General features: G+C 37.8%; 1 protein-coding gene across 23 annotated transcripts in view; it reads right to left on the minus strand.

The window, feature by feature from the left end:
* Positions 1-18,688, minus strand: part of CEP295 (centrosomal protein 295) — a 257,489-nt gene that overhangs the window by 89,383 nt on the left and 149,418 nt on the right. For 21 of the 23 annotated variants that reach the window (XM_056794492.1, XM_056794503.1, XM_056794485.1 and 18 more), the window contains 2 exons: positions 16,207-16,347; positions 12,850-12,990 (listed from right to left, as the gene is read on the minus strand). In XM_056794492.1, coding sequence (XP_056650470.1) covers positions 12,850-12,990; positions 16,207-16,347 — 282 coding nt within the window. The remainder of the gene's footprint in view (positions 1-12,849; positions 12,991-16,206; positions 16,348-18,688) is intronic. The other 2 variants (XM_056794504.1, XM_056794495.1) reach the window with 1 other exon arrangement.

Below are 18,688 nucleotides of genomic sequence, written 5' to 3' on the forward strand. Positions count from 1 at the left end.
TTAAAAAATATGTTTAAATACCAAGGTTGAAAGATTGCTATGTTTGTAAAAATTGTGACAAATGTCCATCAATTCATAGGTTTTAAAAAATGTCATACAGCAACTTATGTGAAATATGAAAGTGTGTTTGTTTGCTATTGTATTAATTGGGCTATTGAGAATTTTGGGAATATTGATATCTACATATTTGTACTACTGTATTTTTTAAAATGAAAAATTGTTAACCTTGTTCAATTCATTTGCCTTCTACTCACAGTGGAGCATGGCCAGATATTAAGAGGAAATGGATCTCATTTTTTGTGAGAAAGCCTTGCATTTTATATTTTCTTAGCTGACACAGTGTCAATGATTATAAGCTATATTTTTGAATTTTTTAAAGCTCTCTTATTATTATATTTTTCTTGCATGAGCAATATACTTTTTCAGTTTTTTAAATTATTTTTTCTCTCCTTTTTATATTTGAAGCACATGTCACCAGCATTAAGATTTTCTTTAACTTTTTGACTTTTCAGTGCTACAAGTTTGAAATACATTTGCTAATGCATGCCCTAAAAAGCTTGTGACTATAAAAACGATTCCACTAATTATTTAAATAAATTATGGGACTTTGCTTAATGATTCTGTCTGATTCCAGGACAATATATACACAAAAGAGCCACTGCATAGTGCCAATAGAGCATAAGGTCAAGGAGACCAACCGATCCTGGTGAAATTGATGTCACTTTGAGCCTAGACAAAGAGGACTTGAACGTGTTTGGGGTTCAAGGTTGCGGCTGTTTAATATGTGTTAAAAGCAGGTCTTCCTTGTTCCACATTCTACCAAGTACCTCAAACTTGGCTCCCGGAACCTTGGCTTATATAATCTGGTCCCTTTTTTTTCTGCCTTCCATAATGTGGTACCTTTCTGTAGTCCTGGCTACTGACTGGGTAAATGCATCATTGCTTAGATCATTTTGATTGGGCCCTTATTCAAGGACTTGTTATACATTTATTTTTCTTTTACTTGGAATTTTTACACATAAGACTTTGATAGCCTATATTTTCATCCAGAAATTTTTCTTTTCTTTTTGATTTTTCTGATGTCTTTTTAATATCTCTTGCCAATTGATTCATATACCTCAGCCATGCATCCCTAAGTGATCCCGGTTTTTTAATCACCCTCTTAATGGGGGGAATGTAAAAAAATATTATTATTTAAATTGCAAAGTTTAAATTCCTTTTGAGAAGAATTTTAGGTAAAGAAGATGCTACCTCTCTGAATCCAGAACTGAACTGTTGGAGAAGCCATCATGAAGAAGCCTCCAGACCACAAGCTGCACAAAAATGAACTTTGGGTGTGGTTAATGAACATTTATTTGCATGCATACTTTCATGCCAAAGGGGACTGCCCCCTAACTGGCTTTCTGTCAATGCATCCAGTAATTATTGGGTTTATTCGTTTCTTTCTCTTATCCTCAAATTATTGTAATCTTTAAATTGATTATGTTTTCATGATCCTTTGGAAAAAAATTAATTTTTTCAAACGATCAAATGGCGGAATGTAAAAAATAGACTCGAATACAGGACTACAATCCCCATGAGCCTTTGCTCCACTTCCCCAGAATGCCTTGTAATCTCACCTGGGCCGAGATCGAGAAGGTATTTAAGCTGATTCAAAGGCTTTTGAGGGCTCTCTCAACTCTTGGACTTCCGTTTTGGGGCAGGCCTGGCTTTCTTCATAACGTAGATGAGGTTGTGTCTAGGCCTCTCTATGGCCTGGACACATGTCTCTTATCCTGTATTTTCTTTAATCCCTAATCTTCAATAAACCTCTAAAAAAATATAATACTCCTTGCAGAGAGAAACAAATTTCTACCTGCCTCAGTCTTCCCTAAATTTTAATCTTTACAGAATACAATAAAACACAGCAGTTAAGATGGGCTAATATCAATAAAAGTTGAGTTGTGGGATGACTGTGAGTGTGAGAGCACAAATTCTCCTTCTCCCCAATGAATGCAGATAACAGGAAGTGACAGAAATGTGTCAGACCTAAAATCAGATCATGAAGGCCAGATTCCTCAGATTTCTAAAGTACTGACTTTGGTACTTATTAATCACAGTCTTAGAAGTGAAGGTACTCTCCTGTCATGGAGGTTTGTAATCATTTAGGTCTTAGGAGATTTCTTCATAAGTTGCTAAACTCAAAGACAAAAAGGCAAGAGCTTGGCAGATAGGCTCCAGTGACTTGCCCATGGTCACAAAGATAGGAATTCTTTGGGGCTGATTGGAACCCAGGTTCTCCTCACTCTACCTTCTATTCACTCTAGCTGACCCCCAATTTTGTTTTTTATGAAAGGATCTTCTGTGTGATGATATGGAACAATCACAGTCTATTTGTACCTTTCTGACACAGTTCATTCTGATTTTTCCCAAGTATTATATAGCACACTTGCTATCCAGTCATAAATTCTGGGTGATCATGTTCGATTCTTTTTTTTAATTACTATTTTTGTAGGGATTGTAAATTATTATTTAAAAGAACCAGAATTCTTTTGTTTTTAAGCATGGTAATTAAGGCATAATAAATTTCAAATATCTAAATTTTTGGTCTACTTTAAAGTTTATTTAACATGAGTAGAAAATGACAAGGGAAATTGCAATTTAGGACCTGATTCTAATTAAAAAGGAGAAGTGTTTTAGACTTTTTGGCTAAGATGGCTAAAGAATAGAAGGAAAGGACTTCTCCTTCTCATAACCAACTGATATAAAGTACCTCAAAAGGACAAAAATGAAAATCACATGTGTGAAGGGGCTCTACCATAGTGTGCAGTCTTGAAGATAGGCAGGGTTATGGCATTTCCATGCTATGAGTGGGTAAAATTACACCTACCAAAGCATGATCTGGTCACCCCCTCCCTGATACTACTATAGCTCCAGAATCAGAGTGAGAGCTGGGTAGTCTCTAGGATCTCAGCAGCTGGCTAAGGGCACCACAGACTTACCCCTGAGGGGAGTGAGACTTGAAATGCAAGGCTAAGGAAAGCATAGCAATGGGGCAGAGAGAGGCTGCCCACAGCACACTTGCTAGAGACTAGAAAAATAGCCTCAGGGCAAAAACCACTCTGTAGTGCAATACACAGAGACCTGCCTGCCCTCTGTACTCAAACTCCTGGCTGGGAAGGGTAGAAAAAACTAACATAGTAATGGCCACCAACACCCAAGAACTACAGTCTACAACTTCCAAAGAAAATAAGAAAAAGTCTCTGACACTGGATAACTTCTATGGTGAAAAACAGCAGAGCTCAGAAATGACAGCAGAGAGACACAAACAAGCAAATGCATCCAAACTTTCCCCCCAAATGGAAATTGGTTACAAGCTTTTGAGGAACTGAAAAAGGAATTCATGAACCAAGTAAGAAAGATATAAGAAACTTGACAAGAAAAGTGGGAAATAGTTAAAAAAGAAAATAAGTGTTTAAAAAGAAAGACAGAAATCACATAAAGTAATAAATAAATTGAACTGCTAGAAGCTGAAAAGCAGGATAGACCAAATAGAAAAGGAAAATCAAAAGATCTTAGCTGAAAACCAGCCTTTAAAGAATAGAATTGGGCAAGGGGAAGCTAATGATCTCACAAGAATCAATAAATCAAAGTCAAAGGAATGACAAAATAGAAGGAAACAGGAAATATCTCATTGAGAAGATGACATAACTGGATAATAGATGTAGGAGAGACAATTTGAGAATCATTGGTCTACCAGAAAACCTAGAAAAAAAAAACAGAGGCTCACATCATACTACAAGAAATTATCCAAGAAAACTGCCCTGATATTCTTGAAAAAAAGGTCAAAATAGACCAATTAAGAGTCCATAGATCATCCTCCAATTAAATTCTCAAAAGACAACCACAAGGAATGTAATTGCCAAATTCAAGAGCTTGCAAGCTAAGGGGGAAATATTGCAAGTAGCCAAAAAGAGACAATGCAGATATCAAGGATCACCAATCAGGATTACACAGGTTCTCCCTCCCCACCAAAGGATCTCAAGGCTTGGAATATGATATTCAGAAGGGCAAGAGAATTGGGTCTATAACCAAGGATCATTTACCCATCAAAACTGACCATATACTTCCAGGGAAAAGTATGGACATTTAACAAAATAGAGGATTTCCAAGTAGTCCTAAAGAAAAGACCAGAACTAAATGGAAAACTTGATGTCCAAATACAAGCTTCAAGAGAAACATGAAAAGATAAAGAAGAAAGAGGGGAAAAATGTTTAAGGGCTTCAGTAAGGTCAAACTTTTTATATGGAAAAAGGATATTTATAACTCTTAAAAATTGTTTTCACTATCATAGTAGATAGAAGAATTATTGAAAGGCAGAGGTTCAGGTATTAAATGGTTTAAGATGATATTTAAAAAAAAAACAGGGGGATGGGAATAGAAGATGACACCAAGAGAAAACTTGAAGGAAGAAGAAAAATGGGATACATTATACCACATAAAGAGGTGCATTGGAGGGGGCCAAAGGAAGAATACTATTATAAGAAGGAAAGGAAGAGAGTGCCAATAGGTAATATTTAAACCTTACTCTCAGTGAATCAAGGAGGGAGGGAGCAGCTAGATCCGTTGGAGTATAGAATTCTATTTTACCCTACAGGGAAGTTGAGAGGTAAAAACCAAGGAGAGTAGAGAGGTGGGGAGTACCAAAAGGGAGGGAAAGAGAGAAGGGAGGGAATTTAATAAACCTTAAAGAAAATTAAGAGGGGAATAAGAAGGGAGGTGGTGGAAAGGAAAGTAAAATTAGTGTGGGGAATAGGGGGGACTGATTAAAAGCTGGTGTAGAAGGAAATAGTGAAAGAAGGGCAGGATTAAAAGAGGAAATCAAAATGATGGGCAATACACAGATGGCAATCATAACTCTAAGTGTGAATGGAAAGAACTCACCCATAAAATGGAAGCAGATAGCAGAGTGGATTAGAAACCAAAATCCTACCAGATGCTGTCTACAAGAAACACCCATTAGGCAGGTAGACACACATGAGGTAAAGGTAAGAGGCTGGAGCAAAATGTATTGGGCATCAACTGAGAAAAAGAAGGCAGGAGTCAATGTCATGATATCTGACAAAGTCAAAGTAAAAATTGATCTGATAAAAAGAGATAAGGAAGGTAATTACATCCTGATAAAAGTCAATATGGACAATGAAGAAATAGCAGTACTCAACATGTTTGCACCAAATGGTATAGAATTCAGGTTTTTAAAGGAGGAACTATTGGAGCTTAAGGAAGAAATAGATAGTAAAACTATACTGAGGCGGGGGGGGGAGGGGTAGTGGTAGAGGGGAGGGCTGAACCTTCCTCTCTCAGACCTAGCTAAATCAAACCAAGAAATAAATAAGGAAGAGGTAAGAGATGTGAATGAAATCTTTAATTTAAAAATTTAGCTCAGATCTAGCAATTATTGATCTCAGCCCACTGCTATCTCAGTTCAGATCAATATTCCTTTCTAGATCACAACCTCACTGACCAGCTCAGGTGCACCTTTAAGCTATTTTGTATCTATACAGGAAACTTTGGGCAGGGGGGATATTTCCTTTTCCCACCCTGAAAACTGCCTTTCAGCTTGAACATACACAGGCTTTCAACAAGATCCCAGCTCAGATTACCTAATCATAGTTGTTGTATCTGTACCTGGTACTAGAAACTGAGGCATTTTCTGTCCCTCCCAGCCTGGAAGCTCAACTTCATTCTCTTAGTCCACCCAGCCTTATTATTCCTACTTTCATCTCAAAGTTCCTCATTAGAAATCCCCTTTATCCTAGAATATTCATAGCTGCGCTCTCTGTGGTGGCCAAAAATTGGAAAATGAGGGGATGCCCTTCAATTGGAGAATGGCTGAACAAAGTGTGGTATATGTTGGTGATGGAATACTATTGTGCTAAAAGGAATAATAAAGTGAAGGAATTCCTTGGAGACTGGAACAACTTCCAGGAAGTGATGCAGAGCGAAAGGAGCAAAACCAGAAAAACATTGTACACAGAGACTGATACACTGTGGTACAATCGAAGGTAATGGACTTCTCCATTAGTGGCAATGCAATGTCTCTGAACAATCTGCAGGGATCTAGGAGAAAAAACACTATCCACAAGCAGAGGACAAACTGTGGGAGTAAAAACACCGAGGAAAAGCAACTGCTTGACTACAGGGGTTGAGGGGACATGTCTGAGGAGTGACTCTAAATGAACACTCTAATGCAAATACCAACAACATGGAAATGGGTTCGAACCAAGAACACATCCCAGTGGAATCGTCCGTTGGCTAGGGGAGAGGTGGGGGTGGGGAGGAAAAGAAAATGATCTTTGTCTCCAATGAATAATGTTTGGAAATGACCAAATAAAATAATGTTAAAAAAAATTTTTTTAAGAAAAAAAAAGAGGGGGTGGAGTCAAGATGGCAGCTTGGCAAGCAGCAAAAGTTCAGACCTTGTGGAAGACCCTTCCTTACCAATACAGACTGAATGCTCCTAGGGCACCGAAATTCAATCTGAACAACAGGACAGAAGCAGGGAACCCTCCTTCCGGACTCAAATCAAAAGGTACGCCCCCCAAAAGCCGGAATCCAAGAATACTCAGGGCTAAGGGGAAGGTAGAGCTAAGGTCCCAGGACCCCTCTCCCCCAACCCAGAGGGCTGAGCCCCCAGCAGCAGCGGGAACCTCTGAGCGGGCAAAGGTGCTGGTTTGGAGGGTCTATCTTGTGAGCAGCTGGGCGCCAGGCTCAGAGCATCCAGCTTGGACAGCGGGGAGGAAGCCAGGGAGAAGCAGGCCATGGATGGGTCCCTCCAGGGCTCCAGTCTCACCATTGCCTCAGGGCACATCCAGACCAATCCAGTTAAACAGAATTCCATCAGAACTCCTTAGAGTTTAGGGAGATGGGCAAAGGCACTTGCGGACAGCGGAGAAGCAGCTGGAGAGAACTGGAGAGAGCCTGGGCGGCCCAGCCTTCCAGGAGTCTTCAGAGCCTCAGAGCTTCATACCACATACAGCCCAACCCAATTGAACTCAATCCAATCAAAAGCCTCCAGAGGACAGGGAAGCTAACATTCCTCCCCTAGAGACTGTACACCAAGAGATCTGACAAAGCTCCAAGAGGGGAGACTGACAGCCCCAAAACCAAAACAAAATGAGAGGAGCAAGAGCACAGCCAAAGAAGGGGAGCAAAGAAGGGGCAAACTTGAGCAAACAACAGAAAAAGGAGAAAGAAATTACAATAGACAGCTTCTGCACAGGTAATGAGCAAAGAGCGAATGAAACAGGGGGAGGACCCAGCAAAGGAAAAATCAGAAATCCCAGCAAATTGGATACAGGCTTTGGGAGAACTCAAAATGCAATTCAAAACACAAGTAAGAGAGGCTGAAGACAATTGGGAAAAGAACTTAAAAACTAAGATAAGTCATCTGGAAACAGAAAATAGTGTCTTGAAAGCCAAAATCAACCAGCTGGAAAATGAGGCAAAGCAGATGAAAGATGAGTTGAAGAAGATGAAAGATGACCTCCAAAGAAAATCCGACCAAAAGGAAAAAGACGACCAAAAAACTAAGGATGAAATCCAGTCTTTAAGAACTAGAATACAACAACTAGAATCGAGTGACCTCACAAGGCAGCAAGACACTATAAAACAAAACCAAAAGAATGAAAAAATTGAGGAAAATATGAAGCATCTCATTCACAAAACAGAGGATTTAGAAAATTGTTCAAGGAGAGACAATTTAAGAATTATTGGCCTACCAGAAGACCATGACAAAAGAAAAAGCCTGGACATTATATTACAGGAAATTATTAAAGAAAACTGCCCCGAAATCCTTGAACAAGAGGGAAAAGTGGAGATTGATAGAATCCACAGATCACCTCCTGTACTTAATCCCCAACTGACAACACCCAGGAATGTTATAGCCAAATTCAAGAACTATCAGACCAAAGAAAAGACATTACAAGCTGCCAAGAAGAAGCCATTCAGATACCAAGGAACCACAGTGAGGATAACTCAGGATCTGGCTGCATCCACACTGAAAAAAAGAAAGGCATGGAATACGATATTCCGGAAAGCAAGGGAACTAGGTCTACAACCAAGAATCAACTACCCAGCAAAACTGACTATATTCTTACAGGGGAAAGTATGGTCATTCAACAAAATAGAAGAATTTCAAGAATTCATAAAGAAATGATCAGACCTGAACAGAAAATTTTATGTCCAAGCACAGAACTCAAGAGAATCATCAAAAGGTAATTAAAAAAGAGGGAAAAAAGGAAAAACAAAAAAAAATTTTTTAAGAGACTCAATAAGTTAAAATGATATGTATCCCTATAAGAAAAGAGGTCATTGGTAACTCTTAAAAACTGTTGTTATTACCTGGGCAGCAAAAAGAAGTATACTTAGAGGGAACAGCAACAAACTGTATAGGATGAAAGGACAAGACATAAATAGGTATATAGATATATGCATGCAAAAATACATACGCATGAGTATGCATATATATATGTATATATATATATATATAACTAGAGCTTAAAAATAGGTTAATATTAAAAGAAATGGGAAAAGAAACAAATGGGGGTAAATTTATATGTCATAAAGAAGCTCATGGTGGGAGGGGGAAGAACATCAATACACTGGAAGGGTAAAGAGGTCAGAGACAGGAAATACTCAACTTGTATGTGCTTTGAAAGTGACTCAAAGAGGGAAAAACAATCCAATCCATTGGGGGCAGATTATAGATTTGCACCCTATAGGGGAGTAGAAGGGTAACAAACGGTCTGGTGGGGAGGGAAGCAGTACAAGAGAGGGAGGGAGCAGGGGGTTAATTTTAGAAAGACTATAGGGAAAATAAGGGGGGGATAAATAGGGAGTGGGGTAGAAAGGGAAGTAAAATAAGGGTGGGAACAAGGGGGACTGTTCAAAAGCAAACATTGGTGTAGAAGGAAATAGTGAAAGAAGAAAAGGCAGGTAAAGGAACAGAAATCAAAATGCTGGGAAATACACAGCTAGTAATCATAACTCTGAATGTGAATGGAATGAACTCACCCATAAAACGCAAGCTAATAGCAGAGTGGATTAGAGTCCAAAACCCTACCATATGCTGTCTCCATTAGTGGCAATGCAGTGTCCCTGAACGATCTGCAGGGATCTAAAAAACACTATCCACAAGCAGAAGATAAACTGTGGGAGTAAAAATACCGATGAAAAGCAACTGCTTGACTACAGGGGTGGAGGGGATATGACTGAGGAGAGACTCTAAATGAACACTCTAATGCAAATACCAACAACAGGGAAATGGGTTCGAGTCAAGAACACATGGGATACCCAGTGGAATTGCGTGTGGGCTATGGGAGAGGTGGTGGGAGGGAGGGGGGAAGAAAAGAAAATGATCTTTGTTTCCAATGAATAATGTTTGGAAATGACCAAATTAAAAAAAAAGAATGATAGAATTTATGCCAAAAAAAAAAAGAAATCCCCTTTATCCTGACTTATCTCTCTCACTAACTTATCTCTTTTTCTCAGTCACACCCATACACAAGTACTGCACTGCTTTCTGCTCATCTGCTTTTCTCTGACCTTCATTCACACAAGCTTAAAGAAAGCGGGGTGCACCTTCCCACTCTCCCTGATACTTACACAAATGAACAGCTCGTGGATGATGGCTCAAATCTTTTCTCTTGCATCTATCAGTCCTTATCTGGTCTCTTGCTCACAGGGATTTTAAGAAGTATACAAAAGGCTTCAAATTTACCCACATGAGTAAACTGAAGCACTTCTATATTTCTGGAATCTGGCCCCATCTGTGTTGAATGGAATTTTAGGGGAGCTTGCAAACCCAGAAATCACTCTAAAGAATAGACAGGAGACTTAGATGAGATGCTGGCAGAGAAAAAGCAGCTTTATTTGGAGCAAACAGTAGACAGTGATGAAGGGTAGAAGGTAGGGGAAGGGAAGGAAAAGGGATTCTGTCCACACAAGCTGCTTTCTCTAGGCAAAAATCTCCTTCAAGGTACCATCACAAACTTTTGTATTAATCCTGACATAAGATTCTCCTCCATCCCTTTGTCCAATCCCACGAGGTGGGGCAGAAGGGGATTGTGATGACTGAAATATTGAGAACATGATTTTCAACATTTTGTACCCCAAAAGACCCCCATGACAAAAAACCCCATCAAATCCATGACTTACTATCATGGGATTTGCAACCTAGGACAGGAAAGACACAATTGTTTCCCAGGATACAGATAAATTCTTAAGGTTTTGAAAACAGATCAAGAAAACTAAAAAATTTTTTGGAGGTGAGGGTAGTTTTAGTCTAAGGAATAATAATTAATAGTAAGTGGTCTTGAAAATTTGAGTTACAAGCCAAATACTGCTCTGAGAATTACATACTGAATCTAATCGCACACACCTGGGAGAAATCAGAATGATCCTTGTCAGGAAAGTACAAATAGACTATGATTGTGTCATTTCATTATACAGAAGATCCCTTGATAAATCACAAAATTTGGGGGCATCAAGGTGGCATAGAGGATAGAGTCAAGAGGACCTGGGTTCCAATCTGACCGTGTGATCCTGCACGTGGTTAATTTAACCCTATTAGCCTAGCCTTTGCCCTTCAAACTTCAATTTCATCAACTCATGAAGATCATCTCCTAAGACCTAAATGATTACAAACTTCATTGATAAGAGAGAAACCTTCACTGTAAAGAACGGGCATAATAAGTACCAGAGTCTGTACTTTGGAAAACTGAAGAATCATGCCTGCATGATTTGACACATTTCTGTCACTTCCTGTTATCTCCATTCATTAGGGAGAAGGAGATTTGTGCTCTCACACTCCCAGTCATCCCTTTCATTTCATAATGACTCCCAGTCATTAGCTTTCATTGATATTAGCCCGTCTTAATTATGTTTTATTGTATTCTGAAAACGTTTTCATGTTATTTGTAACCTCATCACTCTATTCTTTCCCGTCATGATGCCTCTTTTTTTCCTCAAACATTTGCCTTATTCTGACTGTAGCATACATCTTGATAAGATCATGTATACTTCCAACAGTGGTGAGACCAATAACCATTGCTCTTTTTCCATGGTCAGTAAAATACTTCTGCCTGGTAAATGTGCCAACTCAGGATCTTTTTTTTTTTTAAACCTTTACCTTCTCTCTTGGAATCAATACTGTATATTGATTCTAAGGCAGAAGAGTGGTAAGAGCTAGGCAATGGGGGGTAAGTGACTTGCAGGACCACACAGCTAGGAAGTGTCTGAGGGCAAATTTGAATCTAGGACCTCCTGTCTATAGGCCTGACTCTCAATTGCCAACCAGCTTCCCCCCCACCCCCCAAGATGTCTTACTAGAAATGCAAATCAAAACAACTCTGAGAAACACCTCACACCTAGCCTATTGGTCAATATGACAGTGAAGGGAAATAATAAATGTTGGAGAAGATGTGGCAAAATTGAGACACTAATACACTGCTGGTGAGTTATGAATTGATCCAACCATTTTGGAAGTCAATTTGGAATTATTATGTGCAAACGGCTTTAAAAGATGGTCCACCCTTTGAAACAGTCATACCAATGTTGGGTTTGTAACCCAAAGAGATAATAAGGAAAAAAACTTATACAAAAACATTTATAGCCATGCTCTTTGTGGTGGTAAAAAATTGGAAATTGAGTGGGTGTCCATCTATTTGACATTTGTTGGTGATAGAATATTATTGTACTGAGAGGAATAATGAACTGGAGGAATTAATTCCATGTGAACTGGAAAGACCTCCAAGAGTTAATGCAGAGCCAAAGGAGAAAAACCAGGGGAAAACTGTACATACACTATGGCAAATCAAACATAATGGACTTCTCTGTTGGCAGCAATGCAATAATATAGGACAATTTTGAGGGACTTATGAGAAAGAACGCTCTCCATATCCAGGGAAAGAACGGTGGGAGTAGAAACACAGAAGAAAAACATTTCCTTGATCACATCATTTTATGAGAATATGATTGGGAATGTAGACTCTAAATGATCAATATAATGCAAATATTAATAAAATGGAAATAGGTCTTGATCAATGATACATGTAAAACCAAGTTGAATTCCTTCTTTGTTACAGCATGGGGTAGGGAAGAAGGGAGGGAAAAAAACATGAATTATGTAATGGTGGGGAAAATATTCTAAATTAATAAATTAAATCAATAAAATTAAAAAAAAGAAATGATCTATATAACTAAAAGGATATTTAATAATAACTGAAATACATATAAAACATTTACACTTGACCTTAGCCAAAAGGCCAAGAAGACATCATCTAGGACTTTTAAAAGGAAAAAAAATTACATGTATTATCATTTGAGCTTCATAACAATTGTTGATTTAGACAGGTTTACCTATGCAAGGAGAGGGACCCTCATTCATAAGAGACATGAACAAAAGAGATAGAATTAGAAGGAATCTGGGTGATGTAAGATGAGGAGGTGGAGGAAAAAAGGAGGAATGATCTCAATGTTGTCAATAAAACATTAGGAAAGATTCTTAGCTGAAGTGAGAAGGGGGAGAGGAAGATACGGGAGATCTGAAAAGGGATGAAAGGGTTTGGAAGAGCTGCTGTGAAGGGTATCAGATAGGGAGTTAATTAGGTAGGTAAAAGGATTGCCTTGCAGCAATGAAAACCCAGTTGAGGTTTTGTAATATAAATTTGTAGCAGATCAAGTCAGCATGATGGTTTGATTTTCCTGCCTTTGTTCTGTAGGCTATGTACTTATTTCCTGGTTCTTAGTTATATTTAGTAATTCCATATAAATGGTGTGTGATTAGATTGGTAAAGTTTTTCTCCTTACCTGAAAATGAGATTCTAATTCACTCATTTTGTTGTCCTCTTGGATAGGCTTTTTCAAATCTGTAACTATAATATAGATGTTACTAGTGTTCTTCCAAGAAAGTTCTGATTCTTCTATGAGACTATGTTCAAACTCTGAAGCCTGAATAATGAATTAAAGGAGAAATCACCAAGTTTAAAAACGCTTCAGCTTACTATATGATTATTTTTGAAAATTAAATAAAACATCTCTATTTATCAATTTGATATCTGTGGAAAACATAAACTGGGAATTTGGCAAAGAAAAGAGAAATTGAAAAAAAAAAACTTTCATGGAAAAAGATCCATGTCCCCCCACTGTCTTCTCTTTCCTCAAAACTCTAGGAGCTCCACAGAAATAGCATGCCTATATTTACGAAAGGAAAGGAAGAAGAAACAATCCAGTTATTGCATTAGCAAAAACATTCCACTTTTTACTTCTGATGATTAAACAATGCTCTCTGTCAAAGGGGATAGTAACACCTATCCTGAGTGGGCATATCTCCCAGGCAGAAGTATTTTACTAACAATGGAAAAAGGTCAGTGGCCACTGACATCACTACTGTTGGAGGTATACATGATCTTATCAGAATGTACACTACAGTGGGAGTAAGTGATAAGGGTACAAATAGCATGCAAAAGTTTTGAGAATACAATAAAACACAGCAGTTAAAATGGGCTAACATCAATAAAATCTGAGTAATGAGATGACTGGGAGTATGAGAACAAAAAATCTCCTTCTCCAAACGATTCTTTCTGATTACAGGAGAAGGAAATACAAAAAGAGCCATTGCACACTGCCAAAGAAATACAAAGCTACTTGCATAGTGCTAATAGAGCACAAGGTCAAAGAGACCAAACCAATCCTACATGGATAGATGACATTCTGCACAAAGAGTGCAAGGACTTAATTATGTGTGAGACTCAAGGTTGTGGCTGTTTCAGATATGTTAAATGCAGGTCTTCCTTGTAACATACACTCTATATAAAATACATGACATCAATTATTCTGGCTTCATCCTGTCTCCCATTTGTTCTTATAATCTAGTCCCTTTTTTTCTCATAGTATGGTAACTTCCTATAGTCTTGGCTGCAAATGGGTAATTGAAAAATTACTTCATTTTGTCCTATAGACTTGTGGTATAGAAATCACTTTAATTGGGCCCTGTTTCAAGAACCTGTTATAGGTTTATTTTCCTTTACTTAAAATTTTTACACATGAGATTTTGATAGTCTATATTTCATCCAAAAGTTATTTTTTCTCTTTTTTTGGATTTTTTGATGTTTTTTATTTCTCTTGCCAATTGATTCATATACCTCATAACTCAGCCATGTATCCCTAAGTGATACCTGTGTTTTTCAATACCCTCTTCAGGGGGGATTGTATTATTATTCTAAAATGCAAAGTTTATATTCTTTTTGATAGTATTTTTAGGATGAGAAACATGATACTTCTCCGAATCCAGAAAGTGAACTGTTTGGAGAAGGCACCATGAAGATTCTTCCACAGACCACACACTGCACCAAAAGATCCAGAGTGAACTTTGGGATGTGGTGATTTGAACTATGTGGGATTGAATGCATTTCTTTTTGTATGTATACTCTTATGCCAAAGGGGATTGCCCCCTAATTGGCTTTTTGTCAATGTGCCTAGCAATCATTGGTTTTGTTCTTTTTTCCTATTATCCTCAAATTATTGTAATTTCAAAGTTGGTTATATTTACAAGATCTATTGAAGAAACTAGTCTCCCATGGATCTCAAGGGGGTATTTATAAGTGAAAATCTGTTACCCTACAAAAGAACTACATTTCCCAGGAGCCCACTGACTTCCTATCATTACATATTTACTGTAGATAAGAGGACATTAATGAGTGGGCTGTCCTATTGGGCCTCTTTCTTGGGCTTGCCGCCAGCATGGTGGCAGGTGGTAAGCTAAGTGTGGCAATTTTGAAATGGCTAATCAGCCATGGGCATGTGGTTTTTATTTTGTATCCTCTTTATTCCTTGATTTCTAATGATCATTAATAAATCTCCTAAAATGTAACATTTTTATTATTGAGATTTAATATTAACTTTTACATTATGAATGGAGGTAACAGGAAGTGACAGAAATATATCAGACCAAAAGTCAGATTATGCAGGCTAGATTTTTCAGATATCTAAAGTACTGACTTTGGTATTTTTATTTACAGTCTTATCAGTGAAGGTAGTCTCCTATTGAGGAGGTCTGTAATCATTTCGGTCTTAGGAGATGGTCTTCATGAGTTACTGAACAGGAAGGCATAAGGGCCAGGGCTAGGCAAAAAGTGTTAAGTGACTTGCCAGATCACAAAGTTGGGAATTGTCTCAGGTCAGATTGGAACCCCAGTTCTCCTGACTCTACCTTCTATGCCTCCTAGCTGCCCCCAAATTTTGTGTTTTATGAAAGGATCTTCTATATGATGAAATGGCACAAGCACAGTCTATTTGTACCTTCCTGACAAGGTTCATTCTGAATTTTCCTAAGTATTAAAGCATACTCGCTGTCCAGTTATGAAACCTAATTGGTATTGTTGGATTCTTTTAACTTATTTTTATTTACCCTTTTTGTAGATTATAAATAATTTTTAACAGAATTTGATTCCTTTCTTCTTAAACATATTCATTAAGGCATAGTAATATTCAAATATTCCAAACTTTGGTCTTACAATTTACTTAAAATGCAGAGAAAAAACAAGGGAAATTGCTATTGGGGACCTGGTTCTAATTAAATAGAAGAAATGGCATGCTGAAGTAAAAAAAATTAATAACATAAACATATAGGACTTTATAAGTTATGAAAATGACATATTATCATATTTGAACTTAATAAGTTTTTGATGTAGACAGGTTTACTGTCACAAGCAGAGGGACCCTCATTCATAAGAGACATGATTCAGAGGGTAGATAGAATAGAAAGGAATCTGGCCGATGTAAGATGAGGAGGTGGAGGGGAAAAGAGGAAGCTCTGGATGAATGACCTCAATTTTATCATTTAAATATGAAAAAAGGTTCTAAGCTTAAGTTAGAGGGAGGAGAGGAAGATATGACAGATTTGAAGAGGAGGGAAAAGACTTATAGGGCTGTTGTGAAGGGTTTGGGATAGTGAGTTAATTAGGCAAGTAAAAGGATTGCCTTGCAGCAGTGAATACTCAGTTTAGATTATATAATATAAATTTGAAGTAGATCCAATCAGTATGATTGTGCCATTTTCTGGCTTTTTTTTTCAGTAGGACATGTACTTATTTTCTGGTTCTTACTTGTATTTCAGAATGGCAAATAAGTAGGGTTCTATTAGAGTGGTAAAGTTTTTATTCTTACCTGAAAATTAGATTCTCTTTCACTCATTTTGTTTTTCTCTTGGATACATGTTACCAAATCGATATCTATAATACTGATATTACTACTCTTCTTCCAAGTTAGCTCTGATTCTTCTATGATACTAACTTCAAAATCTGACGCCTTAAGAAGAAATTAAATAAGAAATCACCAAGGTAAAAAACCCTTTTAAATAAAATATCTATCCTTACATATTTAATAACCCTAGAAAATTATACAGGGAAATTGCCAAGGAAAAAACCAGTTGGGAAAAAAATTTTAAAGGAAAAAGAACTATGTCCCCTCACTGTCTTCTCCTTCAAAGGCTCAAAACTCTAGGAGCCCAACAGAAATATCATGCCAATATTTCTAATAGGAACAGAGGTAGAAATAATCCAGTCATTTTACGAGCAATAACTTCCCACTTTTTACTTCTAATGATTAAATAATGCTCTCTGTCAAAGGGGATAGTAACATCTATACTGAGTGGGCACATCTCCCAGGCAGAGGTATTATACTGACCATGGAAAAAGCTTAGCGGCCGGTGTACTCACTACTGTTGGAAGTATACAGGTACACTGAAGTGAGAGTAAGGCAAATATTTCAGGAAATAAAGAGGCAACATGAAGGGAAAGAATGGAGTGATGAGGGTACAAATAGCATGAAAAAGTTTTCAGAATACAATACAACAGAACTTAAGATGGGCTAATATCAATAAAAGCTGAGTTATGGGATGATTGGGAGTGTGAGAGCACAAATTCTGCTTCTCCCTAATGAATAGAGATAATAGGAAGTGACAGAAATGTGTCAGACCAAAAGTCAGATCATGCAGGCCAGATGCTTCAGATTTCTAAATTACTTACTTTGGTACTTATTATTCCCAGTCTTATCAGTGAAGTTACTCTCCTGTCAAGAAGTTTTGTAATCATTTAGGGCTTAGGAGATGGTCTTCATGAGTTATTGAACTGGAATACAGAAGGGCTAGGGCTAGGCAAATAGATTTAAGTGACTTTCCTAGGTTCACGAAGCTGGGAATTGTCTCAGGTCAGACTGGAACCCAGGTTCTCCTGACTCTACCTTCTATGCCTCCTATGTGAAAGGGAGTTCTTTGTGAAGATTGGATTTAGCTATCTTCTGATTGTAATAATGATTATAATAATGAAGCTCTTCCTTAATGGTGAAGCTAGAATTGTAAGCTACAATCTATTTTTAGATTTTAACTACAAAAAGGTGTTAAGTTAACTACAAAAGGTGCACTTAACAAAAGAGGATTTAAGTAACCCAAAAAGATAAAATCTAACCAAAGAAGGTGAGAACTAAAGAATGGGTAGTTCTGGAGAAAAGGGTGTACTGTGATTGATAGACGTGAAAATTTAGAGGAGGTGACACAAGAGAAAAAGGTCTTTAAATAGAGGAAAAAAAGACTGAAGAGGATCAGTCACCTGGACTTGGAGTGAAGGACGGAGGAGCGACTGGAAGACCAATACCCAGACATCTTTTAGACTGTCACCATTGGTGAGTGAAAAGCTGACTTAGTGACCCTGCCTTTCTGGAGGCGTGAAGCCTCCATGTAAGGCCCATCTTCTTGAGACTCTTCCCCTGGCTGGGGCTTAGAAATTCTAACTGATATCAGAAGAAGCCAGAGTTTTTCTCTCTCTCTCTCTCTCATTCCTTAATATCTTCCTTCTATTGTAAATATTGTAAATAAACTACCATAAATTCCATTTACTCTAGTAATTCATTTGGGGATTTAGAAATTAAATCTCTGGCAACCACCCAGTTAATATATTTAGAGTCCAACCACAATTAATTTTAACATCTCTTTTCCTATTCTGAGTTTACACTGGTAAAAAAAAAAAAGGGAATCCTTTATTCTCTTTGCCTATTTGGAGTTGATACTTTGGTTAACTTTAACTTAAGTGTACTCCTACCTAGGACCTTACTAGACTGAAGACAGGATTAAATTTCCTTTGTCTACATTTTAAATTGAATCAACAAAAGATTGAACACCCTACTAAGTGCTAGGTGAGAAGTCAGCAAGATACTTGGAGAGCTCCACCCTTTTATTTAACTCAAACAGTCAGAAACTTGTGAATTCTTTTAAGAGTTCACACCACTAGAAACTGTTCAATCAGGAAACTGTGAACCTTTTTGATGAGAAATTGACCTTCAGAAGGTGAGTAGATCCACAGACACTGCTCCCTTGGTAGAGCTAGACAATTTTGAAACTGTGATTGGCCCCTGTGAAGAGGGGAGGAGACAAGGAGTCACCATAAAAACAAGACCCAATTGCATTAGAGAAGATTTTCTTTGAGAAGATGGTCTTCTGGAGATAGTCTTCCAATTGGGGAGTGTCTTTGAGTGAGCTTTGCTGGACACTGCACCTTAGATTGTGGGCTTGGAGCTCAGCTTCAACTTAGACTCTGACTCCCGGACTACTCTATTGGGTGAGTGAAAGGCTGACTACTTTCCTAGTTTCCTAAGA

This window comes from Monodelphis domestica, chromosome 4 (assembly GCF_027887165.1).
Source record: "Monodelphis domestica isolate mMonDom1 chromosome 4, mMonDom1.pri, whole genome shotgun sequence".
NCBI lineage: Eukaryota > Metazoa > Chordata > Mammalia > Didelphimorphia > Didelphidae > Monodelphis > Monodelphis domestica.